At 39.3% G+C, this 26,321-nt stretch overlaps 1 protein-coding gene across 4 annotated transcripts; it reads right to left on the minus strand.

Moving 5' to 3' along the window:
* Positions 1–701: 701 nt before the first annotated feature.
* Positions 702–11,266, minus strand: CNBP (CCHC-type zinc finger nucleic acid binding protein). Of its 4 annotated transcripts, none has more exons than XM_047850686.1 (5): positions 11,108–11,266; positions 3,447–3,563; positions 3,235–3,327; positions 2,858–3,056; positions 702–1,792 (listed from the first exon to the last, which is right to left on the minus strand). In XM_047850686.1, the coding sequence occupies exons 2-5, from the start codon at positions 3,547–3,549 to the stop codon at positions 1,675–1,677; spliced, it is 513 nt and encodes a 170-aa protein (XP_047706642.1). In that variant the 5' UTR covers positions 3,550–3,563; positions 11,108–11,266; the 3' UTR covers positions 702–1,674. The 4 variants fall into 4 exon arrangements, with proteins under 4 accessions (XP_047706642.1, XP_047706641.1, XP_047706640.1 ...); XM_047850685.1 differs by having other exon boundaries at positions 2,858–3,059; XM_047850684.1 differs by having other exon boundaries at positions 3,426–3,563.
* Positions 11,267–26,321: the final 15,055 nt, after the last annotated feature.

Raw genomic sequence — 26,321 nt, forward strand, 5'->3', positions numbered from 1 at the left:
TCACATGGAGGGGAAAAACAAACTAAGTCAGGAAGGCATAAGCCACTAACTATAGTTAGCTTATGGGGAGTGGGGAACAAAAAAAGAAGAGGACACAAGGTGGGAAGGATACTGGAGTTAGGTTCTAGGCTCTAGATAGCCATACATTTTTCAACCAAGTTTCCAGTAAGTCATGTACAAAGTGAGTTCCTTAAACCAAATGATTTCTAAGGTCCACCTCAACTCTAGATCAAATCCTAGAAAAAACAATCTAACATTTCAGATCCTTGTGAAGCCCAGGAAAACTATTAAATGCTAAAACAGAACAATGGGGGCACCTGGGTGGTTCAATTGGTTGAGCGTCTGACTTTGGCTCAGGTCATGATCTCGCAGTTTGTGGGTTCAAGCCCCACGTGGGGCTCTGTGCTGGCAGCTCAGAGCCTGAAGCCTGCTTCAGATTCTGTGTCTCTCTGCCCCTCCCCCACTTGCTCACTCTCAAAAATAAAAATAAAAAATAAAAACATAACAACAATGGCATTAAAACTATTGAGAGTGAACACCAGAGCTCAAGGACAGCAATATAATGGGTTCCAAAGAGAAATAAAACTTTTACATCTTCGCAAACGGACACCTAAATAGCTAAAGCCTATGCTTCCTTATAACAGGTATTTTTCATTACTAAGACGTGACTTAGTACACAAAGAAAAGTCCAAACTGTCAGCTTTTAGTCCTCCACATTCCCCTCTTTAATATGGCATTTTGCACTATATACATTAATGAAAATTTGAAACAAACAAAAAGAACTTTAGTCAAACTCCCCTTCCTCCTCCAGCTTTATTGGATAGTTTAAAATTACATTTCTATTTTCTAGGACTTCAGTTGCTTTTTCCATCTGACTTTTAAAAACTGATTACAGCAAATGAAACACAGTTGTCTAAGTGATATAGTATACAAAAATAACATCTTGATTTCTGTGAAAATGCATTTCTCTGCAATTCCTGAATAACTCCAAATTATGCTAACTCTGAGCTTAGATGTTTACTCTGGGTTTTAGATTTAGTCTTTGAAAAAAATGTGTTCTAAACCTTTGTCATCACCTTATGTATATCCAGCATCAACGCTGTGATGAAGTTGTTCCTGTTTAGGCCTTTATCCCGATCTTTCTTGCACAGCCATTAACACACGTTTGTCTTTTTATTTTGTTTACTCCCACTCAACTGTATGTTCTATGTAGGGCCTGATACAGATGTTACTTGATGTTACTTAATAGCTACTGAGGTCAGACAATCCAAGGCCATCATTATGCTAAAATTAAAGTTATTTATGGAAGCTCATAGATACTTCCAGAATTGTTTTTACCTCCTACATGGGAACATATCCAAGAAACCCAGAACGGGCTTACTGGTCTGACTCAACTCTTCCCATTCATCAATCCCTATTCACCAGTGGCGCGGAAAGGGGGTTCTTTAACAAAGCATTATACATAACACCTCTACCAAACTAAACATAAACTTTTTTTTTGTAGTTAAATGCAGAAAGTCGATTTTTTTCCACCCCTTTCCTCCTTTTACACGGCAAGTAAAGCTCACTGGCCTGGGAGTAGCCTCTATCTGCCAACCTTTGGCCAGTGAAGAGGATTCAGAGAAAATAATACAACCATCAATCAGAAAAAGGAGGGGCGACAAAGGAAAATAATTAAGCTGTGGCTTCAATCGTGCATTCCCGTGCAAGGTGCCCTGACTCGCCACAGCGGTAACAGTTGACTTCACTTGTCTTGCTGCAATTGATGGCTACATGACCAGTTTCACCACACCTACAAAAAAAATAAAAAGAAGAGAAAGAAATTAAGATAATTTTCACAATGTGTTCAGAAAATACAAAACCATAGTGAAGCAATAATTAACTGAACAAAAAGCAGTTAACAAGTGAAGGAGCATATTTTTTCCCCTCAAAACAGTCTCATTAACCCCTAAACTAAGAGCAGAAAGGAGGAATTAGATAACAAAGTACTCAATCGTGCAGCCTAAGCCATTACATTAAAATTAAAAATTTTCACTGTAAGAGATCCACCAATATCAAAACCAACACAACAATAACACTGGGCAAAATGCTGTTACCTTTTTAAAAAAGTTTTTAGTAATCTCTACATCAAACATGGGGCTCAAACTCACAACCTCAAAATCAAGAGTCGCATGCTCCACTAACTGAGCCATCCAGGTGCCCCAAGATGTTGAACCTTTATACAAATTAATCCCTAAGATCTCACTGGTATGTACGTATCAAAACTTACCAAATTTTACACTTTAAATACGTACATTATATGTCACAACCACAAAGATTTCTGGTTGCAGGACAAAAGATTTGTGGATGGGGTGGGGAGGTGCCTTAGTGGCTCAGTCAGTTAAGCATCCAACTTTGGCTTAGGCCATGATCTCTAGGTTTGGGATTTCAAGTCCACCATTGGGCTGTGTGTGAACAGTACGGACCCTGCTTGGGATTTCCTCTCTCCCTTCTCTCTGCGCCACCCCCACAAAAATAAACATTAAAAACAAAACAAAAACAGATCTGTGTATGCGAATTATAAATTTAGTTTTCTCCAATGCCTCTGAAAACACCAAATTACAGCATAACATTAATTTTTACATTAAAAATTCCCAACTTGTGTAAGTTGTCCAGCAGCCATAAGCCACAAATTATCATGGTAGAATAGTGACTAATGTACAGATAGGCTGCTGGTTATATATGCTTAAAACCATTATCATCTGGTCACAACCAACTTTCACTGAATGTACTGGTCCACAAGGTCCTTCCATTTATAGCTCACTTCTAAAATAATCTCTACAATGAGCTTTCCTTCAGTAACACCCTAACAACTTACCTATAGCACTTCACTTTGGTGCAGTCTTTTTGAATGTGTCCAAATTCTCCACAAGAATAGCACTTCTGCTCATCAGCATGGTCACAGTCACGAGCCAGATGGCCTGGTTTGCCACAGTTGTAGCAGCACTGCTCTCGCTCTCTCTTGGGCTCCTTGCAGTCCTTGGCAATGTGGCCACCTCTACCGCAGTTATAGCAGGCTTCAACAATAAGGAAAAGAAGCAGACCAAGACTATAAAACCTTAACATTGCTGTTCTAAGCCATACAATACAAAATCTCAAAAGTAGCAAGTCCTTTCCAATGCTACGTGCAGTAGTAGTACATCCTCACCGCTCCAAGTTCTAGAAGGGTATGAAAAGGAAGTGTTAAATACTTACCATCCTCTTGAAGATCACAATCCTTGGCAAGATGACCAGACTCACCACAGCGATAACAGATGTCTGGAAGAGATGAGGAAACAAACTGGAAACCTATTTTGGGCAGAAACAAAAAGAATTTGACTAATTAGACCAGTCTTGATACTAAGAAACACTGAAGTACTTCAAAATTTTTTATTCGACAAAAATACCTCTATCCGAGGTAAAACCACCTCTGCCACGGCTTCTCATTCCACGACCACGGCCTCCACCAGTAGGGCATTCCCGGGCCCAATGACCAGATCGTCCACACTTGAAACACTCATTGCTGCTCATGGCTGCAGTTAGATCTTCAAAATATTAAAAACGACAATGTTAAACCACTTGGAATTACTTTAACTTTTATTGCCCTTTTAGTGTATTTTTGGATAATTATTCTAGGGGGGAAGAAGCCAGAATATACATTGGTTAGGAAAAACAGCCACACAACTATACACTTGGGCATTATACACCTATTATGAAATATATTAAAAGTGAAAAAAAATGTAAACATATTTTGATATAATTCTTGATCTTTAAAACCATTAGGATTATGCATATATTAATACAAATGTTAATTCAGTTATTGATGGGGGTGATGGAATTTATAGAGTTAATATCAATGATTATCCATTATTAGAAATAACATCTACCTCATGCGAGGTCCAACTTAACGGACACATTTTCATGGTTACAAGCCAGTAAACTTTATTTTGGGCAACTGTAAGTTATTTAATAGTCATAAAATCAGAAAAGCTCAAACCAATGGAGCTGTAGTATGGATTGAAAGTGAGGGGTAAAGAAAAACAATTTCTCTCTGTAACTTTAGTATCTAACACCCCGTTGTGCTGCAACACTTGCCTGCTGACTCTTTAGAGCAGGTATGTTAGAAGAAACGCAGGACATAAATTTTATCTCTAGAAGGTACAGTATGTTAAAAATATTAGAAAAACAACAAAAAGGCACACCAAAGTGCTAATAGCACCTAAAGCACTGGGACCACTTTTTTCTCTTTTCTATTCTCTCCAAGTTTTCCCAGTTTTACATTTAAAACAACGCTACTTGGAATTTCACAATAGATTCCTTTATTGGGTACTACTTTTTTACAAAAAAGGGAAAAACTCCCACTAAAGCAAATGGATTTTATACTTCTTATGTAACAATCTAAAAATAAGCAAGGGCTATTCCTGGAATAGAATGGAAAAGAATGGAATGTTTCAGGACAAACTCCTCAGAAAGTAGTTAAAAAAAACCCAGCTCAAAACAATGTAATAACCTTTACATTTCCACATCTGAACATTTTTACCCTTATTTCCAGTGTCAAGCCATGGTATAAAAAGTTTTTTTTAACTACCCTCTCAAAGCCAACCGTTAAGGACCATGGTCTAGCAAAACATATTGCTTCAAGGGAACAAGACTGACTGGACAGTGGAATTACCCAAACCAACCACAGCACCGAATATCAAATGACAGCAAAACCGTAAAGCCTCCACCCATTCTTTAACTGGTTCATCACAAGTTATAGAGATAGTAACTAAAAATTAAGCTGAACTTCAGTTTCAAAAGTTTCCATTGTCAAATATTCAAAAGAATTCAATACTTATCCCAAGTCTCTGCAATCAGATTCAGGATAAGTTTTCAAAAGGGATCTTTCTATCAATTCTTGCCACGTGCCATATGAACACATTAACAAAAAAGGGCAGGGCAGGTGCGGAGCTGCATGGGATACTTAAGCATTAGTGGTTTCAGATGCATAATGTACATTTCTAGCCAGAAGAAAACAGCCACTGGAAAATCTGAGATTACATTTGCTTTCTTATACTGGTATTAGCCTTCAATATTATGTGAGGTCCTGGCTTCCAGAGAGAACAAAATAAGATAAAAAGATCACAGAAAAGAGCTGCTTAGGGTACCTCATCCTCCTCTCCATCCCCATTTCATTTTGGATCTTCTCCAGTTTACAGCCAGACCAATTTGAGCACATTTAACTACTGCTGTCGATGAATTCTTTGCACAGAAATGATCATGTTCTTTTACAACGTAAGTTAGGCAATATGAAAAGTCCTTAATAGGTTATCATTTAATATTTAAAGAAGACTGTTTTTACAGAAAATGACAATCCTATACATTCAACATGCTATATATTTCCAATGCTAATTAAAAAAAAAATGATCGTTCCAGGTAATCTCCCCTTTAGACTACTACTTTAAAAGGGCCTTGTTTATTTCATAATAAAGTACAAAGGAAATGCATTATAATGAATCATCATGTGTTTATCAGTGGAATAAAGTCAACAGGTAAAAAATTTCAGGTTTACTTTTGGTATAGAAATATCGGTTTAAAAAACGACTCAAGATTTAATTTACACGTAGATTTTTCATGAACTGTTTCTCCGTTTTGCCTTATCTCTCTTTTCATGGTACCCAGATCCTTAAGGAAAAAGAAATGATAGGAAAAGTACTTCTGGAAAGAAGACAATTAGTTAAAGTAACATTAAAAGATTAAACACTAAGCTCTACTTCCTCCTACCCTAATTCCTAATTGAAAGTTGGTTAAAATGTGATCATTGCTGTATGAACCACAAATTACTTAGGGAAAAAGGTATTTCTTCATTTAGACAGAAATTAAACTATTCCACAAAACAGATATGCAACTTTATACATGTAACTAATTTTAAATATTTGTTTTGCCATCAACAAATTTCAGTCTCACATAATTTTGTTCACTGGAGTAAATTAAGGCTTAATACTACATCTTAAAAGGTAAAAGAAACATTAACTTCATTAATATCCCAAAGACCATCATCAGTAGGCCACAGGCTTTTTTAAAGGTCTTCTCAGTGGGTTTAGGTTCCGTGTGTGCAACCTGCCTCTTCTCCCTTCAGCCAAGCCAATTGCAGTCAATTAGCTGTTCTGTATTTTCACTAAGTCCCCTGTGATATATTTGTCTCTTCATTAACATTAAACCAACCCACCCCCACTACATTTTAGAGACCCGCCACTTATCCTAGGAGCAGGTCCCCATCCTAATATCCATCTTATATGCAAATGTATTGAGTTAAAAGTTCTTTAGAGAATTGTATGCTATTCCCTATGAAAAGGAGTGCCAGTAAGGTAAGAAAATTGAAAATCATGGCTGTGATTCTCACAGCCTATGACTGCTCTTGGCTGCAATTTTGCAGCACTGTTCTGCCTCCGCTCCCTCCACCTGTCACAACCTTTTCCAACCTTCAAGGGCCAGCTCAAATGCCAACTCTTATAAAAGAATCTGACCACATCTCCCAGCTTGGAACTCTCCTTCCTAGTTTAACCCAGGGTACTTTGTTAGGATCTGTCTGATGACACTACCATATTGCCTCTTACCTTGAGGGCAGAGACCAAGTACTTCACCTTTCAATCATCACAACACCCCATATAATTATTCTTTTAGTAGCAGTTGTATTCAGTATTTTAACAGCTGGGGGGTGGGGAGGGTGGGCAACTAATAGTCATTTGCTGAATGAAACAAACTGTTTCTTGTACAGACCCAACCCAATCTAACCAAGTACTAACAATAAAACACCTAAATTCTTGCTATCACGGGAATTATTGCACCATTAGAGTAACAATGTATTTTAAAATTATGTACTCATTAAGGATGAACTCTAAATTCAAGAATGCTTATTTCAGATTACCTAACAAAATCCTATTACTCCAAGAATTCAATCAACTAGACCTCAGTAATATTTTATGGAATGCTACAAAACGTATCTACAAATTTAAGATAAAAGACAAAATGCTTATTTTCACTGTTGCCAGGCAGAAAGAGCGCATGTATTTTCCTCCTTTTGCTGCTAAAACTCATTGTTAGGTATCTCTACACCTATGTTATCTTCACATAGTAAAAAGATTTGGGGACCATAGGTAAGCCTGGGTTAACACCTTAACCCAGTTTAACCACCTGTTGTGTTACCTCAGAAATTTGATGTATTAGGAAAAGATGGGAAAACTGATCAGTGATGAGGTGTTACCAGGTGCCCTGTGCTTAACAGATGTTCAATTTTAAAACACTTTTAAGGGTTTAAGTCCTCTGTTTACATAGTTATTCCTTCCTTTCCACTCTTCCTCCAATTAAGTTAGATTGCTTACAGGTGGATTAGAACTCAGTGCAATGCCTACAGAGCAGACTTAGCATAGGGCAAACTGTGCTTATAATGAAGTTTTCCATCTCATAAAGTCTACTTCCTCAATGGAATGGAGAAGAGCGAAGAAAAATGGGTGAATACCAAATGACTTCACATTCCCAACAACAGAAATGTTGTGTTTCCACTTTAATTTTTGTGTATCTAATTTTCATGACACAAACCACACTTAAAGATGTGTAGGAGCACAGGTCATGCCAGGCAGCAGGAGGGATAATGCAGTCAAGGTATCGTCTGAAAAGACTGAAAATTCACTGAAAGACCATATGTAACTAAGAGGTCTATTTTACACTCATCTAGGCTTAAATCTCACAATTGGTATCAAAACACCGTAATACTAACTTGTCTTCATCAATGTAATTGTTCCACATTTTTTATAATAAGAACAAAGCCAGTAAATGACTTAAATCTTAATACACAATTCAAGACTAACAATGTGAGTTGCAATGAATAAATTGCATTTAAATACATTTAAATAGGTAGTGACAGCTAAGTGGGGGGGGGGGGGGGTGACAAGGTATGATGGGGACCTGGCCATCCTGTTTTATACTGCTTTCCTAATATACCTGTATATATTCACATTTTCGGCATCTCTAGTTATTTCCCTCAAATGTAGGATTATCCCTGACTCATCCATGTAACCCTAACTGCATCCAGACCATAGGGGAGCTTTTGTCCCCCTGAATATACTCATTCATCACTACTCTCTAATAAAGTGGTTCAGTGTTCCAACATGGTACTGCAACATTTCAGGCTGTTTTAAGACAAATAAAAAACTCAGAATGGAAGGAAGTTACATTGTGTATAGTTACCTGCATTCCGGCCAGAATAATGGAGACCAGAGTGCAACAGTGGGAGTGATTCTGGGTTCTCATCCTGGTTTCTGCTCTGATTACCCACAAAGGGTTTGGAGGTTTTAATAGCTAGATATCTACTGCGGCTCAAAGCTTAATAAACATAGTATCTACAATCCTTACAAGTTATGCAAGTTATGCATTCTTGTTCCCATTTTACTGATAGGGAAGCTCAAGAACTGAGACCACATAAAACATGTCAATTTTAATACAAAAAGTATTTGTATTCTGTATTCTTATCTCTTTAGATAAATCGAAACTAGAACTGATAGCTTTTTAAAAATACACAGCCATACACAAATTTATTCACAGCATACCATCACACAGCTTTCCTGAATTTTAAGCCAAGACAGATTTTCTCAAACCTCTTTGTAGAACTTAAAAAGTGTCACTACAGATCCAAAGACTGACCACCTGATTTCCCTAGTTAATACCCTCATTTGTAATAATGGAGCCACTCCAGGTGATCACTATGTTACATTCTCATACTACTGATTAATAGATTCTACTTACAACTTGCATTTTGGTTGCCACAAGCTCTCACTTTATTATTCCAGCAGTTTTTTAACAACATAAAAATGGTGCACAGTTTACTGGAATTCTCAGTAGCATGCCCTTACTGCAGCAGCATCTGACACTGCCAGAATAGGAGTTCTATTAAGTGAGACAGTAAGGAAAGAGCATTCTCCACATAGCAGGCCAGGATGCCTTGGCATCAGTCTTCTGGCTCTCCACTTACTGTCAGGAGGCTAGGAAGAGGAAAGAAGCCAACAATTTTTTAAAACTCTCACTCCTGCAAAAAAAAAAAAAAAAAAAAAAAAGGCAAACTCTCTCTTGTGGTAAAGTGCTTAGCCAACAGACCAATCGTTCCAATTAGTCAAACTGTGGTTCCATTGCTTTTAAGCACCAATTTGGTAACTTCCCATGTAGGATGTAGGTACCAGGTATTTTTATTAGATTTAAAAAGAACAGTAAAAATAATCCAAACATATAACCATTCACAAAACCCACTTATAATACCGTAAAGAAGACATCACTCTGCCTGTTCCAGTTGTTCAAATGCTAGTGTAATAAATGCCCTTTGATCTTCCATTGATTTGGCTCAAAATATTTTAGAGACTTCACATTTGTTTGAAATCATTACCTCTCATTATCAAACATGAAAATGTGGACCTTTGGGTTGCTAAGACTCATCCAAGTTTTCTAATGTGACATATGCAGATAAGTACACAAACATACGGATAGCTTTAAAAAAAAAAACACCACTGCCAAGAGTTGCAATTTGGAGAAACTTTCAAGTCCTTAATTCAGCCCTTGGGACTCTAATAAATGATTCCTTTTATATTCCAGTGCAAGAGAGCTCCTTGTAGACAAGAATCAGGCTCAACAACCTAAACAGAGTACACACCTAAGTACGTGGCATTTGCAGGTGTGATTAAGCCATGATCAGAGCAATTTTTAAGGAAGTATTTGAAAATGACTGCTTTGCAGAGGGGGAAAAAAAGCCTAAGAGGTGGGAATGTCATCTCCTGCATCTTTTAAAAACCCTCAAAACCTTACATGCAATCAGCGCTTGAGCAACAGAGTAACAAAGTTGCTATCTTAAGGTAACTCTTCCATACAGAAATTAACTGGTTATGTTTCTCTCAAAAACTGAGTCAAACGACAGGAAAGAAGGAAAGCCTTTTTAAAAAAAACTTGTATGAGGAGGCTGTAAATTAATCCCTGTTTACCTTAAAAGAAAAAAGCAACCCAGATTCTTCTTACACTTTCTGTCTTTCTGAATGACTGAAACACACTATCCCAAGTCACAAATGACTACTGAGCAATATTTTCTTTTTCTAAGATAGCTCCCCAATACCAGATGCAGTCACTTCCTTTGGAAGTGCCCTGTGACTGGGGCCATGTGGTTAACATGTGGCAACAAGCATAATGCTTACCCATAATAAAATCAACACCCAAACCCAAATGTGGGCAATTATGTCGTTCTAAAATAGGTTTTCACATTTGGAATATCTAGATGGGGGCTGGCTCATTAACTTTCACGTCTCGTTTTTAGATTAAATTATATTCGTTTAATGAATCCAAGAAACGATGTGTGTTTCGTTGATTCATGGAAAGCGAAACCTAGCTGCCTCTTTTCGAATTGCCATGTAAGACAAGTAATTTAGCCTTTGAACGACGATAAAAATTCAAGGATCGGGAAGCTATCAACTATAGACAGTAAGAATTTCAAACATTCTCAGACCTTCTGGCAGGGTATCCCCTCACTCTAACCGCAAGCGCGTCTTCAATGACCCTTTTCTAAGCCCATCAGAACACTTGGCACATGGCCCGCCAGGCCCACTACCCCAGCACATGGCCTGCATAAATACCCAACCCCCCCCCGCTCCCCATCTGCACTAGGGTCTTTTCCCCACCACAACCACCTTCCAATAAGTTCCCGCCAAATCGACCCTCCTTCCCGCATTCCACGACCCTTCAAGTCTCAGGGCCTCAGTCCCAAGGGCGCACGGGCCTGGGCCTCCTCTGCTTTAAGGCTGCGGCCTGGGGTGCGGCCTTGGCCGCAGAAGAGGCCCCGACGCGCAGCGGCCCGGCTTCCCAAGACGGAAGGAAGGGCGGAAGGGTCGTCCGACTGCGGCAGGCCGGAAACCTGAACCTGAAGCAGCGGTGGCAGCCGAGTTTCCCGCCTGACGCAGCAGCAGAGCAGGCCAGAGTGCGGCCGCCATCTCCGCCTCACCGCTCCCTACCCTCTCCGTCCGCCTCGGCCAGGGCCCTCACCGTGGCTCCCCCAAGCCCAGGCCCCACTCCAGGCCCTCACCTTCGGCGTCTGAGCTGGCCCGCAGCGGCGGAGACTCGGACGCAGGCCCGGAGAAGTCGGCTCGCAAGGTAGCGGCTGTTTATTTTCAGGGTCCTTGCCTGCGCCACACGCGGGTCTGCACACGGCCCCACACACGCCGCTGCGCACGGCTCTCCTCCGCCTCGCCCACGCGGCCAATCAGCGCGCGGAGCTCCGCGGTCCAATCAGAGTCGCCCAGAGGAGGGCCGCCCAGCTTGAGCGCGGCGCGGGGCGGGGCGGGCTTCTACCTCGGCGCGCCGCGGTCTTTCCCGCCGTGCTCCGCGCGCGGCCTTTCCCGCCTGGAGCCTCAGCCCCCGACCGTTCTTGGGCTCCTCCCGCTAAATTCCAGGCCCCTCGCGACCCCGTCCCGGCCTTGGTGATCTTTCGCGGCAGCCGGCGACGAGGGATGCCAGAGGGCGGGTCTGAGTGAAATGGCTGTGATTAACGTGGGGTCGGGGAAAATTCCGGTCCCTTTTGGGGCTCAGAAAAAAGCGTCTGCCGCTAGGCCTTTGGATCGTTCTGGCTTTGGGAGCCAGGACCCATTTCCTAATACACACGTCTCAGTTTGGGAAGAGCCCTGGTTGCTAAGTGACGGAAGTTTCTGTGGCTGAAGGTCACGGGCCCTGAGGTTTGTTCTGGTTTTTATGTGAGCCTCGGCAGAGCCTGGAACGCCTTGCTGTGTTCACCTCTAACATCTACCGCCACCACCAACCCCCAAACATCCCTTTCTCCCAGAAAAGTACCTGGTGAGGGGGTGAAGATGGCGAAGGGATGGCACCGAGACCTCTTTGCCTCACAACACACCTAGTGACTGTTCAGCACACTGATGAGTGACATTCCCTGCGACTTAAGGGGTAACACGGAGTGCCAGGAGAGCCATCTGGCCTGGGCTATCAAGTTCAGGAATGGCCTTCAGTTGAGATTTGGTATCTTCTCCAAAGAAAGATTGGCTATGTAGTCAGATACTTTTCCAGGATGCAAACAATTTAAATTGCTGAATATGAACTAAAATGTTAGAGAATTTTGTGTACCATTTTGGAAGGGCTTCTGTTACAAACAGGAAAAAAACAAGCGTCCCCAGCCTCTCGAGCTCTAAAAGCCCTGAAGCGACTATAGTCTCCTACTGAGCTTAATATGCTTCTCAAGGTTGGTGTGCAGCCCATGTTGTTGGCTGGTATAGCCCAGAAATTTTCTTTCCTTTAATGACCATCTTCTTTGAAATTAACTGTACAGATCTATTGAGATGTTAAAACTGATGAATGGTCCTTGTGTGTAGCATTAGTGGGTACACGTGGGTAGCTACAAAGACTGGAACTGTTCTTTGCCCTTAGTTTCATCTCACTGAATCCTCCCTGTCCCCAGGCTGTATGGCTTCTGAAATCATGTTTATGAGGAGGCAAAGCTGTGAAGAGCACAGGTGTTGAGAATCAGGCATTAAACCTGGTTTCAAATCACTAGTGCTGACTCGATCATTGTAGCGCATTTAGCAGATTGTACGCAACATAGTGCTCAATAAAGGGTAGCAATTATCAAAGAGTGAGTGAACTATCTCAAGGACCAATGATTTTTAAGCTGTTTTTAACCAAGACGATTAAAGTAAAAATATTTCAAAATTCAGTAGGGGATGGTCCCATTTCCAATAAGATCGAATTGCCCAGCAGTTTCTGTATTGAGTTTTAATACCAGTTACCATAATAAAACAGTGTTTTGTGCTTCTGTGGTTTTATTACCAAGAAGCTTAACACAGCTTTATAGATTTCCCCTGATTAATCTTTATAATATCTTGAGGTAAGTACTAGTGTGGTAATTGCAGACACTTAAGTAGTGATTTCCTAAGCCCCAGCAGTGAGTCAGTACAATGCAAGAGGCTATATGGAGGAAGTCCACCCTGGGTGCATCCGCATCATGCCAGGAAGATTAGTTAAATTGTCATAGTAACCATGAATTCATATTTTTGACTTGATTTTTGTTTATCATCCCAACCACAATGCTACATAAAATGTTTGATATTTATTATAGACCCAGGGACAGAATGTTCCTAATGTTAAAAGAAAAATGAGGGTGGGTGTGAAACAGATAGTGAACATATGATCTTCTGTAGGTTTCAAAAGACTTAAGTGGAAGGAATGGAAGCATAATATGGTCTTTGTTGCTAGGCTCTAGGAGTAGTAACAGGTAATGGCTCTTCTCCACCCGACATCCAGCTTTCTGTAGTGACTATTATTATTAACAAAGCCAGACTGATCATGAGGCATTCTGTCTCCAGAGGTCTATGATGAAATTTAACTACAGTAGTTTGTGTTGTCTGGTTACCCTTGGGTACACCTATTTCACTAGAGATGTTTGAAAATAAGAAAGGAAAAAGGCAGCCCACTCAGAAGATAAACTGCCAACCATATATGAAGAAAGAGTCTCCTATTACATTTCCTTCCCCTGGAAATGTATTTTCTCTCCCTCCTCCCTTCCAGTAGTCAGTCTTACCAACACTACTATGCTCAGCAATGTGTTACAAAGGTGACTAGTTCAGACAAACCTTGCCCTTGAAGATCTTGCAAGATGAAAAAAGCCATAAGAAAGTATTAAGTATCCTGAGGGAGGACCAGCTAAAATGCTATGATTCAGCATGATTCAGGATTCCTTAAAATGAGTACGAGTTGAGCAGCAGCACCTGCCAACTCTTAATTTCCGCTAAAATGCCCAACTGCAATAGTACATGCCTTAAAATCTGCTGTTAAATGGAGAGGATATCGTATATATTGTTCTAAACCTTCAATGTCTTGTTTTCTCTGCCTGCAGGGAAATAGTCTCTGTGACTTGACCTGGAAAGTATGCAACTAAGGTTAAAGAGCATATATCGTTTTTACCTCTCCTGTCTGCTCCTGCAACTAAAACACAGTTTATTAAGCTAAATCCTGAAATTGAAATCAGTTATACTAATAATAGGTAATAGTGTATATAAAGTTCTTTAAAAGGGCCTGGCATAATTACTATTAAAGTGTAATCTATTATTTTTGTTATTGTTATTGAGTGCTTATTATATGCCAGTCATTGTTTATAATCTCTTTTTAAGTTTACACAAAACCTCTATGAGATAAGTACTTTTATTATCCCCAGGAGGAAATAAAATTCCAGAGAATTGAAGTATTCTGCTAAAGGTCAGAGAGTGAATAAATGATAGTGCAGGCTTCAAACCAAGGCAACCTAAGTGCCTAAGCGCAAAGCTTCCAGCCTCCCAGTAGTGATTGAAACCTAATCCTACAATTTTCCATTGACTCCTTAAAGTGACAGTATAGAGAATATTAACTGTTGATAAGGGAAATATGAAACACCGACTAATAATTTAGTGAGCAGTCCATCATTTGGCTTCCTCCTCTATGACCTTGAATTGAACTTCTCTCTACTTCTGCAAAATAACTGGCAAGAGAACTTCATTTACAAATAATTTTTAAAGGTTCAAAGTGAAACCACCCATTTTTTTCTTAAAAGAAAAGCAGTTGCATTCATTTAAAAAAAGTAACTTCATCTTTTCATTATTTAGTTAAATCTTGAAATACGTAGTGAATAGCAAAGTAACGGTGTTTGCATGTTTTCCATATAGAACTTTACAAAATGTCTTCTGTTGTTTTTTGAGAGAGCATTATAAATTTGATCATTTGGCTCTCATAATCTACAAAAATAATGTAACTGACTTTTCAAGATTAAATTGAAAAAGAAGCACTATATATTTGGGTGAATTAGAATCTAACATCTAGAAGAGTATTTAGCCTAATCTCAGAATATTTCATTTAATCCCCTCATTTAAATGAGAAAAAGGCTATAGAGTTACTCAGGGTTCCCACAAGTTCCCAAAAGAACTGATGTTTTTGACATGAACAAACCAGGGCGCCACCCACATCTCATAAGGAAGGAGCTGTTAGGGCATTTTTTTTTAAGTTTATTTATTTAAGTAATCTCTACCCTTAACGGGGTTCCGAACTCATGACCCTGAGATTACGAGTCTCACAAGCTCTTCCAACTGAGTGACTGAGAGCCCAAAGGAGCTGTTAGCTATGCTTGTGACCTGGTTAATTCAAGTAACTGCAGTTAGTAAGAAAAGGAGAGCCCAAATCTAATACTGTACACTTGTACCATGTGTCTCTAGCCTTTTTCTTTGGAAATTAACACAAATGGCCATTCTCATTTATAAAGTAGTCGTTTATGAGTTTGACAAGGATGAATAAACAATCAATTTCTAAATCTTGAGAAATGTACTCAGACTTCAATATAAGAAACATTAACTTTAGGCATCCAAATTGGCAAGGAGGAAGTCAAACTTTCACTCTTTGCAGATGGCATGAGGTACTATGTGGAAAACCCAAAAGACTCCACCAAAAAAACCTGCTAGAACTGATATATTAATTCAGCAAAGTCACAGGATATAAAACCAATGTACAGAAATCAGCTGCATTTCTATATACCAATAATGAAGCAGCAGAAAGGGAAATCAAGGAATCAATCCCATTTACAATTGCACCAAAACCTATAAAATACCTAGGAATAAACCTAAGGAAAGAGGTGAAAACTCTGTATACTGAGAACTGTAGAAAGTTTATAAAGGAAATTGAAAAAGACACAAAAAAATGGAAATATTTTCTATGCTCCTAGATTGAAAGAACAAATATTGTTAAAATGTCAATACTACCCAAAGTAATCTACATATTCAATGCAATCCCTATCAAAATAATACCAGCATTCTTCACAGAGCTAGAACAAAAATTCTAAAATTTGTATGAAATCAGAAAAGACCCCAAGTAGCCAAAGTAATGTTGAAAAAGAAAACCAAAACTGGAGGCATCATAATCCTGGACTTCAAGCTGTATTACAAAGCTATAATCATCAAGACAGTTTGATTGTGCCAGACAGATTCTGGCACAAAAACAGACACATAGATCAATGGAACAGAATAGAGAACCTAGAAATGGCCCCACAAATGTATGGCCAACTTATCTTTGACAAAGCAGGAAAGAATATCCAATGGAAAAAAGACAGTCTCTTCAGCAAATGGTGTTGGGAAAACTGAACCACTTTCTTAGATCATACACAAAAATAAACTCAAAATGGATGAAAGACCTAAGCATAAGACAGGAAGCCATCAAAATCCTAGAGAAGAAAATAGGCAACAACCTCTTTGATCTCGGCGGCAGCAACTTCTTACTTGACATATCTCCAGAGGCAATGCAAACAAAAGAAAAATGAACAATTGGGACTTCATCAAGATAAAAAACTTCTGCACTGTAAAGGAAACAATCAGCGAAACTAAAAGGCAACCTATGGAATGTGAGAATATATTTGCAAATGACATATCAGATAAAGGATCAGTATCCAAAATCTATAAAGAACTTATCAAACTCAACACCCAAAACACAAATAATCCAGTGAAGAAATAGGCAGAAGACATAAATAGACATGTTTCCAAAGAAGACATCCAGATGGCTAACAGACACATGAAAAGATGCTCAACATCACTCATCAGCAGGGAAATGCAAATCGAAACCACAAAGAGATACCACCTCACACCTGTCAGAATGGCTAAAATTAACAACTCAGGCAACAACAGATGTTGGCAGGGATGCAGAGAAAGAGGAACCCTTTTGCACTGCTGGTGGGAATGCAAACTGGTGCAGCCACTCTGGAAAACAGTATGGATGTTCCTCAAAAAATTAAAAATAGAACTACCTGATGACCCAGCAATTGCACTATTAGGTATTTATCCAAAGGGTACCAACATGCTGATTTGAAGGGGCACATGCACCCCAATGTTTATAGCAGCACTATCAACAATAGTCAAAGTATGGAAAGAGCCCAAATGTCTATTGATGGATGAATGGATAAAGTAGATGCAAGATAGATAGATAGGTAGATAGATAGATAGATAGATGATAGAATACTACTCAGAGATCAAAAAGAATGAAATCTTGCCATTTGCAACAATGTGGATGGAACAGCGTATTATGTTAAGAGAAATAAGTCAGAGAAAGACAAATACCACATGATTTCACTCATATGTGGAATATAAGAAACAAAACAGATGAACATAGGGGAAGGGAAGCAAAAATAAGAAAAAAACAAAGAGGGAGAACAAACCATAAGTGACTCTTAAATACAGAAAACAAACTGAGGGTTGCTGGTGGGATACTGGGTGGGGGGAATGGGCTCAATGGGCAATGGGCATTAGGGATGAGCACTGGGTGTTATATGTAAGTGATGTATCACTGAATTTTATCCCTGAAATCATTATTATACTATATGTTAACTAACTTGGATTTAAATAAAAAAATTTTTGACTTAAAAAATGTTTTTCAATGTTTATTTTTAGAGACAGATAGAGACAGAGCGTGAGCAGGGGAAGGGCAGAGAGAGAGGGAGACACAATCTGAAACAGGCTCCAGGCTCCGAGCTGTCAGCACAGAGCCTGATATGGGGCTCGAGCTCATGAACCATGAAATCATGACTTAAGCCAAAGTTCGATGCTTAACCGACTGAACCACCCAGGTGCCCCAAGAAACACTGACTTTAGACTCTAAATTTTTATACTAGGAAAACATCTTTCAATTATGAATTGTAACTACAAAACAGAACATTTGAAATTATACTTGGCAAAAAAATGGCTTTTAAGACAATTAGAATATTACAGATACTTATGCTCCCTTTACCCCTTCTTACCCTGAGTCCCACTTCTTTTCCTTCCTCCCCATACTACAAATAGGGGTATATCCTTCAGGTCTATTTCTTATAATATATAGTAAAATTACTATGCATATGGTATATAATAAATCTATATAGTATATAACAATTATATATGTATACAGTAATTATATAGTCTATAGTAAGTGTATTACATATGTGTGTATATATAATTACTATATATGTATATATACATATGTGTGTGTACATACACATGAATAACTAAAAATTTTACATAAATACTACCATATATATTTGCTTATTTGTTTGCGTTCCCTTACAAGAACATAAAATCCACAAGGCAAGAACTTTGGCTTTGTCTGTTTTCTGCTGTACTTCCAGGTCCTAGGACAGCTCCTTATATGTGGCAGGCACTCAAATATTTGCTGAATAAATAAATATCAATCTGTATCTTGCTTTTTATTTTTTTTATTTTATTAAAAAAAATTTTTTTTAACGTTTATTTATTTTTTTTTATTTTTTTTTATTTTTTTAAAATTTTTTTTTTTTTTTCAACGTTTATTTATTTTTGGGACAGAGAGAGACAGAGCATGAATGGGGGAGGGGCAGAGAGAGAGGGAGACACAGAATCGGAAACAGGATCCAGGCTCCGAGCCATCAGCCCAGAGCCCGACGCGGGGCTCGAACTCCCGGACCGCGAGATCGTGACCTGGCTGAAGTCGGACGCCCAACCGACTGCGCCACCCAGGTGCCCCTAACGTTTATTTATTTTTGAGACAGAGAGAGACAGAGCATGAACGGGGAAGGGGCAGAGAGAGAGGAAGATACAGAATCGGAGCAGGCTCCAGGCTCTGAGCCATCAGCCCAGAGCCCAATGCGGGGCTCGAACTCACGGACCGCGAGATCGTGACCTGAGCTGAAGTCGGATGCTCAACCGACTGAGCCACCCAGGAGCCCCTGTATCTTGCTTTTTAAATTTGATGTTGTGTTTCTGACTTACAGCGTATATTATATATATATAATCTTATCTGGTTCATCATTTTTACTGCTATGTATTATAAATATACTAGTATTCATGCCCATATTGGAAGATATTTATATTACTTCCACTCTTTTGCTATTATAAACAACATTGTAAAAAGTGCCCTTGTATACAAGTCTCCTCAGGCACATGTGGAGAGTGTCTACAGGGCATAGAAACCCATAAGGAGAACAGTTGGACAAGGAAGGGTGTGTATTTTAAATTTCACTGGCTGCCTGCCATATTGCTCTCCAAAGTGGTCACACCAAATTATACTCCCAGCAGCAATGAGTGAGGGTGCCATGTTTCTCAAATCTTTGCCAGCACTTCACACTGTGAAATTATTTAATTTTTTGCTAGCCTGATGGATGAGACATGTTGTCTCTGTTTTGTTTGTTTTTACTGAGATAATTGTAGATTCACATGTAGTTGAAAGAAGTAATACAGAGAGATCCTGTATATCCTCTTTACCCAATTTCCTCCAATGGTAACATCTTACAAAAATACATAGTATAACGTCACAACCAGAATATTGAAACTGATATAACCCAGGGTGCCTGGGTGGCTCAGTCTGTTAAGCATCTGACTTCCGCTCAGGTCATGATCTCACAGTTCTTGAGTTTGAGCCCTGCATTGAGTGAGCTCAACCCCCACTTCTCTTTCTCCTTTTCTCCCTCCCTCTCTCTCTGCCCTTGCTCACTTGAGCTCTCTCTCTCTCTCTCTCAAAAAAAAAAAAAAAAAAAAAAAAGGAAGAAAGCAAGAAAGAAATTGATACAGCCCACTGGTTTTGTTCAAATTTCCCCCATTTTAGTTATACTCTGTGTGTCTATGTGTGTGTATGTGCATGTGTGTAATTCTATGCAATCAAATCTTAATGTAGGTCCATGTAACTACCTCTGCACTCAAGATACAGAAGACCCCTTTATAGCCACACCCACTTCCCTCCCACCCTTCCACTCCTCCCTAATCCCTGTCCTCCATTTCTAAAATGTCCTTTCAAAAATGTTATGTAGGGGCGCCTGGGTGGCGCAGTCGGTTAAGCGTCCGACTTCAGCCAGGTCACGATCTCGCGGTCTGTGAGTTCGAGCCCCGCGTCGGGCTCTGGGCTGATGGCTCGGAGCCTGGAGCCTGTTTCCGATTCTGTGTCTCCCTCTCTCTCTGCCCCTCCCCCGTTCATGCTCTGTCTCTCTCTGTCCCAAAAATAAATAAACGTTGAAAAAAAAAAAAAGTTAAAAAAAAAAATGTTATGTATAGGGGCACCTGGCTGGCTCACTTGGAGTAGCACATGACTCTTGATCTCAGGGTCATGGGTTCAAGCCCCACGCTGGGTGTAGAGATTATAAATAAATGAATAAATAAATAAATAAATAAATAAATAAATAAACTTTTAGAAAATGTTATACATACAATTTTTTTTAAGTTACATAAATGGAATTGTGCAGTATGTAACTTTTCAGAATTGGCTTTTGTTTCATTCAGCATAATTCCCTGGAGATTCATGGGAGTAGCTGTGTGCATCAAATAGCTTGTTCCTTTATTACTGAGTAACATTCCACAATATGAATGAACCATAGTTTAACCAACACCCATGGAAGGACTCCTGTGCTATTTCTAAATTTGGGCTATTACAAATAAAGCTGCTATGAACATTCCTGTGTAGGTTTTTGTGTGAACACGTTTTCATTCGGTATTTCATTTTTTTCAATTAACATTTCCCACATTACCAATGAAGCTGAACATCTCTTCACATATTTGTAGACTCTTCAAGTTTCCTCCTTTAAGAAGGGTTGATTTCACTCATTTTGTCTGTTTTGTCATTTGCCTTTTTCTTACTGATTTGAAAGCGTTCTTTTTTCTTTCTTTTTTTTAAATGTTTATTTACTTATTTTGAGAAAGAGAGAAATAGGTAGTGAACAGAGGAGGGGCAGGGAGAGAGAGAAAGGGAGACAGAGAATCCTAAGCAGACTCCATGCTGTCAGCACAGAGCCCGATGTGGGGCTCAAACTCACAAACCCTGAGATCATGACCTGAGACAAAACCAAAAGTCGGACGCTTCACCAACTGAGCCACCCAGGTGCCCCTGAAAGCATTCTTTATATGTTCTGGATACCGATCCTTTGTCAGTTATATGAAATTGTATGTGTTGACATTTTGCTGATTGTTGTTTCTCAACGTGATGTAAAGTTTAGGAACTGATGAAGAATTCCTGGAACTTGGACTTAGATCATTGATGAAGACAGAGAGTGATTTCATTCAGGAACTGTCACTCAGGGCTACCCATCGAGAGTTCCGAAGAAAAAAAAGGAGTGTGGGAATACTGCTGCAGCCCCCATGCTCTGCAGCACCTCCTTTGCATATGTTAAATGCCATCAATATGCTTTAATGGTGGCATGTTGGATGCTAGGCAGAGCATATCAAAACTTCTGCCTGCCTGAGAGCAAATGCCACGTAAGAGTCCTTAGATTTGCTTTTAGCAAACCCTTTGCCTCATTTGGGGGCAGGGCATTCAGATGCAATTTATTGCATCACAAAATCTTGTTTTTCAGCATTTTAATAGCCCTCGGAAATTGCTGACATCATGATGTACTCCACTGGTGTTTCCATTTTCCCCAGCACTGCAGCTGGAATTTAGAATCCTGACTCACCCTTCAGCCAGCCACACAGAATGCTGATCATTCTGGTATGGTCAACGCTCACAAAGTGACTTTGAAAGGGGAAATAGCTTTTGGACAAACCAAAACCAATGCAATTCAGGTAACAGTGAGACTTTTCTAACTTTCTCTTCTGCTCAGTTACTGTCCTTTCTCCTTTGACTGAAGGGGAAGCCACGCTTCTACAATCCTGGCCATAAAGCTGTGGATTGTACTAGCTGGCACGGCCAGTCCTGTCCTTCTGAGCTCAGTGAGTTGTCTTTCCCATCTGCAGAGTCCAGGCTGGGGCGTGGTGCTTACAGTGAAACAGTCTGCATAGCTGAGTTAACAATTCCAAATTTAGCTCTCATTTCAATAAATTACCTTATAAAACATTCACCGGTCAAAATTATCTGGACTAGTTTACTTATAAGAACATTGCAATTGTTCATGGATTGCCTGTGAAGAAACTGATACACAAAGTTTCTTATAATTTCCCCTCAAACCACAGGGGGAAATAAAACAAAACAAAACAAAACAAAACAAAACAAAACAAAACATAAAGGCAAGTACCAGGATTTCTAGGAGCATGAAATTTATACTTAAGCTATACAAAGAAATGTTAAGAGGCTTTGGATATTTTCAAAGGGCAGTGGTGAGGATTAAATAATGTATAATATATGAAAATGCTTCACTAATTCCAAAGTGTTTTACCAAGGTAAAATATTATTAGGATTAGTTTCTGATACATCTAAGGCATGAAATTCCTTTTGTACGCTGATTTAAAACACATAAACAGTATCTTGGACATGTGAATAGGCAATGATAATATTTCAATTGTATTTGAAGAATGATTGGAAGTAATTTTTTCCCTTTATTTAGATGTTGGCTTCCCCATTTGATGCAATAAAAGTTCTCAGGGGACTAAAACTGACTCTAAAACTTACGGATGCTGAAGATTTATCCAAAATGAAATTTGCCTTGGGTGGAACAGAATTTAAAGACAGCTCACGGGGCGCCTAGGTGGCTCAGTTGGCTGAGCGTCCGACTTCAGCTCAGGTCATGGTCTTGCGGTTTGTGGGTTCGAGCCCCATGTCGGGCTCCGTACTGACAGCTCGGAGCCTGGAGCCTGCTTCGGATTCTGTGTCTCCCTCTCTCTCAGCCCCTCTTCTGCTCACGCTCTGTCTCTCCCTCTCTCTCAAAAATAAATAAACATAAAAAAAAATTAAAGACAGTTCAGGACTAAACTAATGGGGGTGCTTCATGTGATCCCTCCTGGGCTTCCTATTTTCCTCCTTTTTGACACTTCAAATACCCCTCTAGTTTCCTAGGGATTTCCTGAGTCAATCAGGGTCACTTCCTTTTCTCTTCAAGATTGACCTGCCCTGCTCTATCGGGACTATCATCTTATCAACCAACATGCTAGGTTAATAATAAGTTAATTTACATAGCACTTTATGGTTTGCACATAAACATTCAGCTGGTATCATTGAGATGTTATTATGTGCCATACTACCCATGGTATTGTCACCTTTGTTATCTTATTAGTTCTTACAGAAACCTCCTAGATTCAAGCATAACTTCTCTAGGTAAGATCTATATATGTAAGTAGGAGGCATTAGCCTCCTGACTCATGCAATGCTTCCAGGTGGTATATGGCAGGGCATCAGCTAAAGTTACATGATATGGTAATAAAGTCTCATTTCAAGTTCTTGTAATCCCTCTATCTCAAGGGGAAAGTCTCACTTTGGTGCTTACCAGGCTTTAACTCCTCTAGGACTGTATTTAACCTTTCTTAATGAGGAAAGTGTAGGTCCAAGTAACCATCTAGAACATTATCATTTTATTATGATAACGCAATAGACAAGTTACGCTGTTTTCTCACTTGTGTAATCAAGTTTCCTCTTTTGTTCACATACACACACACATACACGTATTTTATTGCTGAAGCAGCTGAGAGTAAGTTGCAGACTTGGGCATTTTTAATCAAGATATAATTGACAAAAAATATTATATTAGTTTCAGGTGTAACAATATAATGATTTGACACTTGTATATATTGTGAAATGATCCCACAATAAATCTAGTTAACACTCATCACTGTACATAGTTACATTTTTTTTTCTCATTTTGAAAACTTTTAAGATTTACTCTCTTAGAAACTTTCAAATATAAAATACAGTATGATTCACTGCAGTCATCACGCTGTACATTATATCCCCAGGACTTATTTATTACCAGAAGTTTATACCTTTCGACCCCTTCGCCTAATTCACCCACCACCCTCCCCCTGCCTCTAGCAACCACCAACCTGTTCTCTGTATCTATGAGCTTTTATTCTTTTGGTTTGTGTGTGTGTATGTATGTATGTATGTTTGTTTGTTTAGAGTCTACATATAAGTGAAATCATATAGTATTTGTATTCTTTGTCTGACTTATCTCACTTAGCATAATGCCCTCAAAGTCTATCCGTGTTGTCACAAAATGCAGGATTTCCTTCTTTTTTAATGGCTGGATAATATTCCATTGTATATATATATACATTTTCTTGATCCATTCATCCCTCGATGGACATCTATGTTGTTTCCAAAAGTTTCCTCTTGGAAATTCAGAAAACGGGGCACCTGGCTGGCTCAGTCAGTGAAGTGTGTGACCCTTGATCCAAGGGTTGTGGGTTCAAGCCCCACATTGGGTGTAGAGATTGCTTAAAAATAAAATCTTTAAAGGGTGCCTAGGTGGCTCAGTCGGTTAAGTGTCCGACTTCGGCTCAGGTCATGATCTCATGGTTTGTGAGTTTGAGACCTGCATTAGGCTCTCTGCTGTCAGCACAAAGCCAGCTTCAGATCCTCTTGTCTCCCCTACCCTCTGCCCCTCCCTTGCTTGCACTCTCTCTCTCTCAAAAATAAATAAAAACATTTTAAAATAAATAAAATGCAAGTGTTTTTTAAAAAAATAATAATAATAAAATAAAATCTTAAAAAAAAAAGAAATTAAGAAAACAATACCGGGGCACCTGGGTGGCTCAGACAGCTAAGCGGTCCAAATTCAGCTCAGGTCATGATCTCACAGCTTTTGAGTTTAAGCCCTGCTTCGGGCTCTGTGCTGACAGCTTGGAGCATGGAGCCTGCTTCCGATTCTGTGTCTCCCTCTCTCTCTGCCCCTCCCCGACTCACGCTCCATCTTGCCCCCTCTCTCTCAAAAAGAAATAAACATTAAAAAAAAGAAAACAATACCATTTACAATTGCACCAAAAAGAATAAATATTTTTTTAAAAAAAGAATAAATCTAGGAATCTAGATTTATCTAGGAATCTAGGAATAAACTTAACCAAAGTGATGAATGACTGGTATGCTAAAAACTATAAAACATCAATGAAAAAATTGAAGATGACACAAACATATAAAAAGATATCCCATGCTCATGGATTAGAAGAATTAATATTGTTGGGGCGCCTGGTTGGCTTGGTTGGCTAAATGTCCGACTCTTGATCCTGGCTCATGATTTTACGGTTCATGAGTTCCAGCCGCACGTCGAACTCTGTGCTGACAGCATGGAGCCTGCTTAGGATTCTATCTCCTTCTCTCTCTCCCCTTCCCTGCTTGCTTGCTCTCTCTCTCAAAAATAAATAACATTTTTTAAGAAAAGAAGAATTAATATTGTTACAATGTCCATACTACCCAAAGCAATTTACAGATTCAATGTAATCCCTACCAAAATACCAACAGGATTTTTCACAGAACCAGAACAAATAATACTAAAAGTTGTACAGAACCACAAAGACCCTGAATAGCCAAAGCAATCTTGAGAAAGAAGAACAAAGCTAGAGGTATCACAATTCCAGATTTCAAGACATACTGCAAAACTGTAATCAAAATAGTATGATACTGGCACAAAAAAATAGATGAACAGAACAATAGAACAGAATAGAGAGCCCAGAAATAAACCTACGATTATATGGTCATTTAATCTGTGACAAAGAAGGCAAGAATATACAACGAGGAGAAAACAAGCTCTTCAATAAACGGTGCTGGAAGAATTGGACAGCTACAAGTAAAAGAACGAAGCTGGACTATTTCCTTTTTATTTTTTTTCATTTTTGAGCGACAGAGAGAGCACAAGCAGGGGACAGGGGCAGAGGAAGAGAAAGAAGTATGCAGGCTCCACACTCAGCGCAGAGCTGGACACAGGGCTTGATCCCACAACCCTGGGATCATGACCTGAGTGGAAATCAGGAGGCAAACACTCAACCGACTGAGCCACCCAGGCGCCCTGAACTGGGTCACTTTCTTTTTTCTTTCTTTCTTTTCTTTTTTTTTTTTTTTTTTAATGTTTGTTTATTTTGAGAGAGAGAGAGAAAGAGCACATGCATCAATGAGAGAGAGAGGGGTAGAGAGAGAAAGAGGGAGAGAGAATCCCAAGCAGGCTCTGTGCCCTCAGCTCAGAGCCTGAAATGAGGCTTGAACTCATGAACTATGAGATCATGACCTGAATTGAACTCAAGGGTCGGCTTCTTAACCAACTGAGCCACGCAGGCATCCCTGGACCATTTTCTAACACATACACAAAAGTAACCTCAAAATAGATTAAAGACCTAAATGTGAGTCCTGAAGCCATAAAAATCCTAGGAGAGAGCATAGGCGGTAATTTCTCTGACATCGGCCATAGCAACATTTTTCTAGATGTGTCTTCTGAGGCAAGCGAAACAAAAGCAAACTCAACTATTAGGACTATGTCAAAATAAAAAGGGTTTGCACAGTAAAGGAAACAATCAACAAAACAAAAACACAACTTACTGAATGGGAGAGGATATTTACAAATGATATATCTGATAAGGGCTTAATATCCAAAATCTATAAAGAAC

The sequence above is a fragment of the Prionailurus viverrinus genome, chromosome A2 (assembly GCF_022837055.1).
Source record: "Prionailurus viverrinus isolate Anna chromosome A2, UM_Priviv_1.0, whole genome shotgun sequence".
Classification (NCBI taxonomy): Eukaryota; Metazoa; Chordata; class Mammalia; order Carnivora; family Felidae; genus Prionailurus; species Prionailurus viverrinus.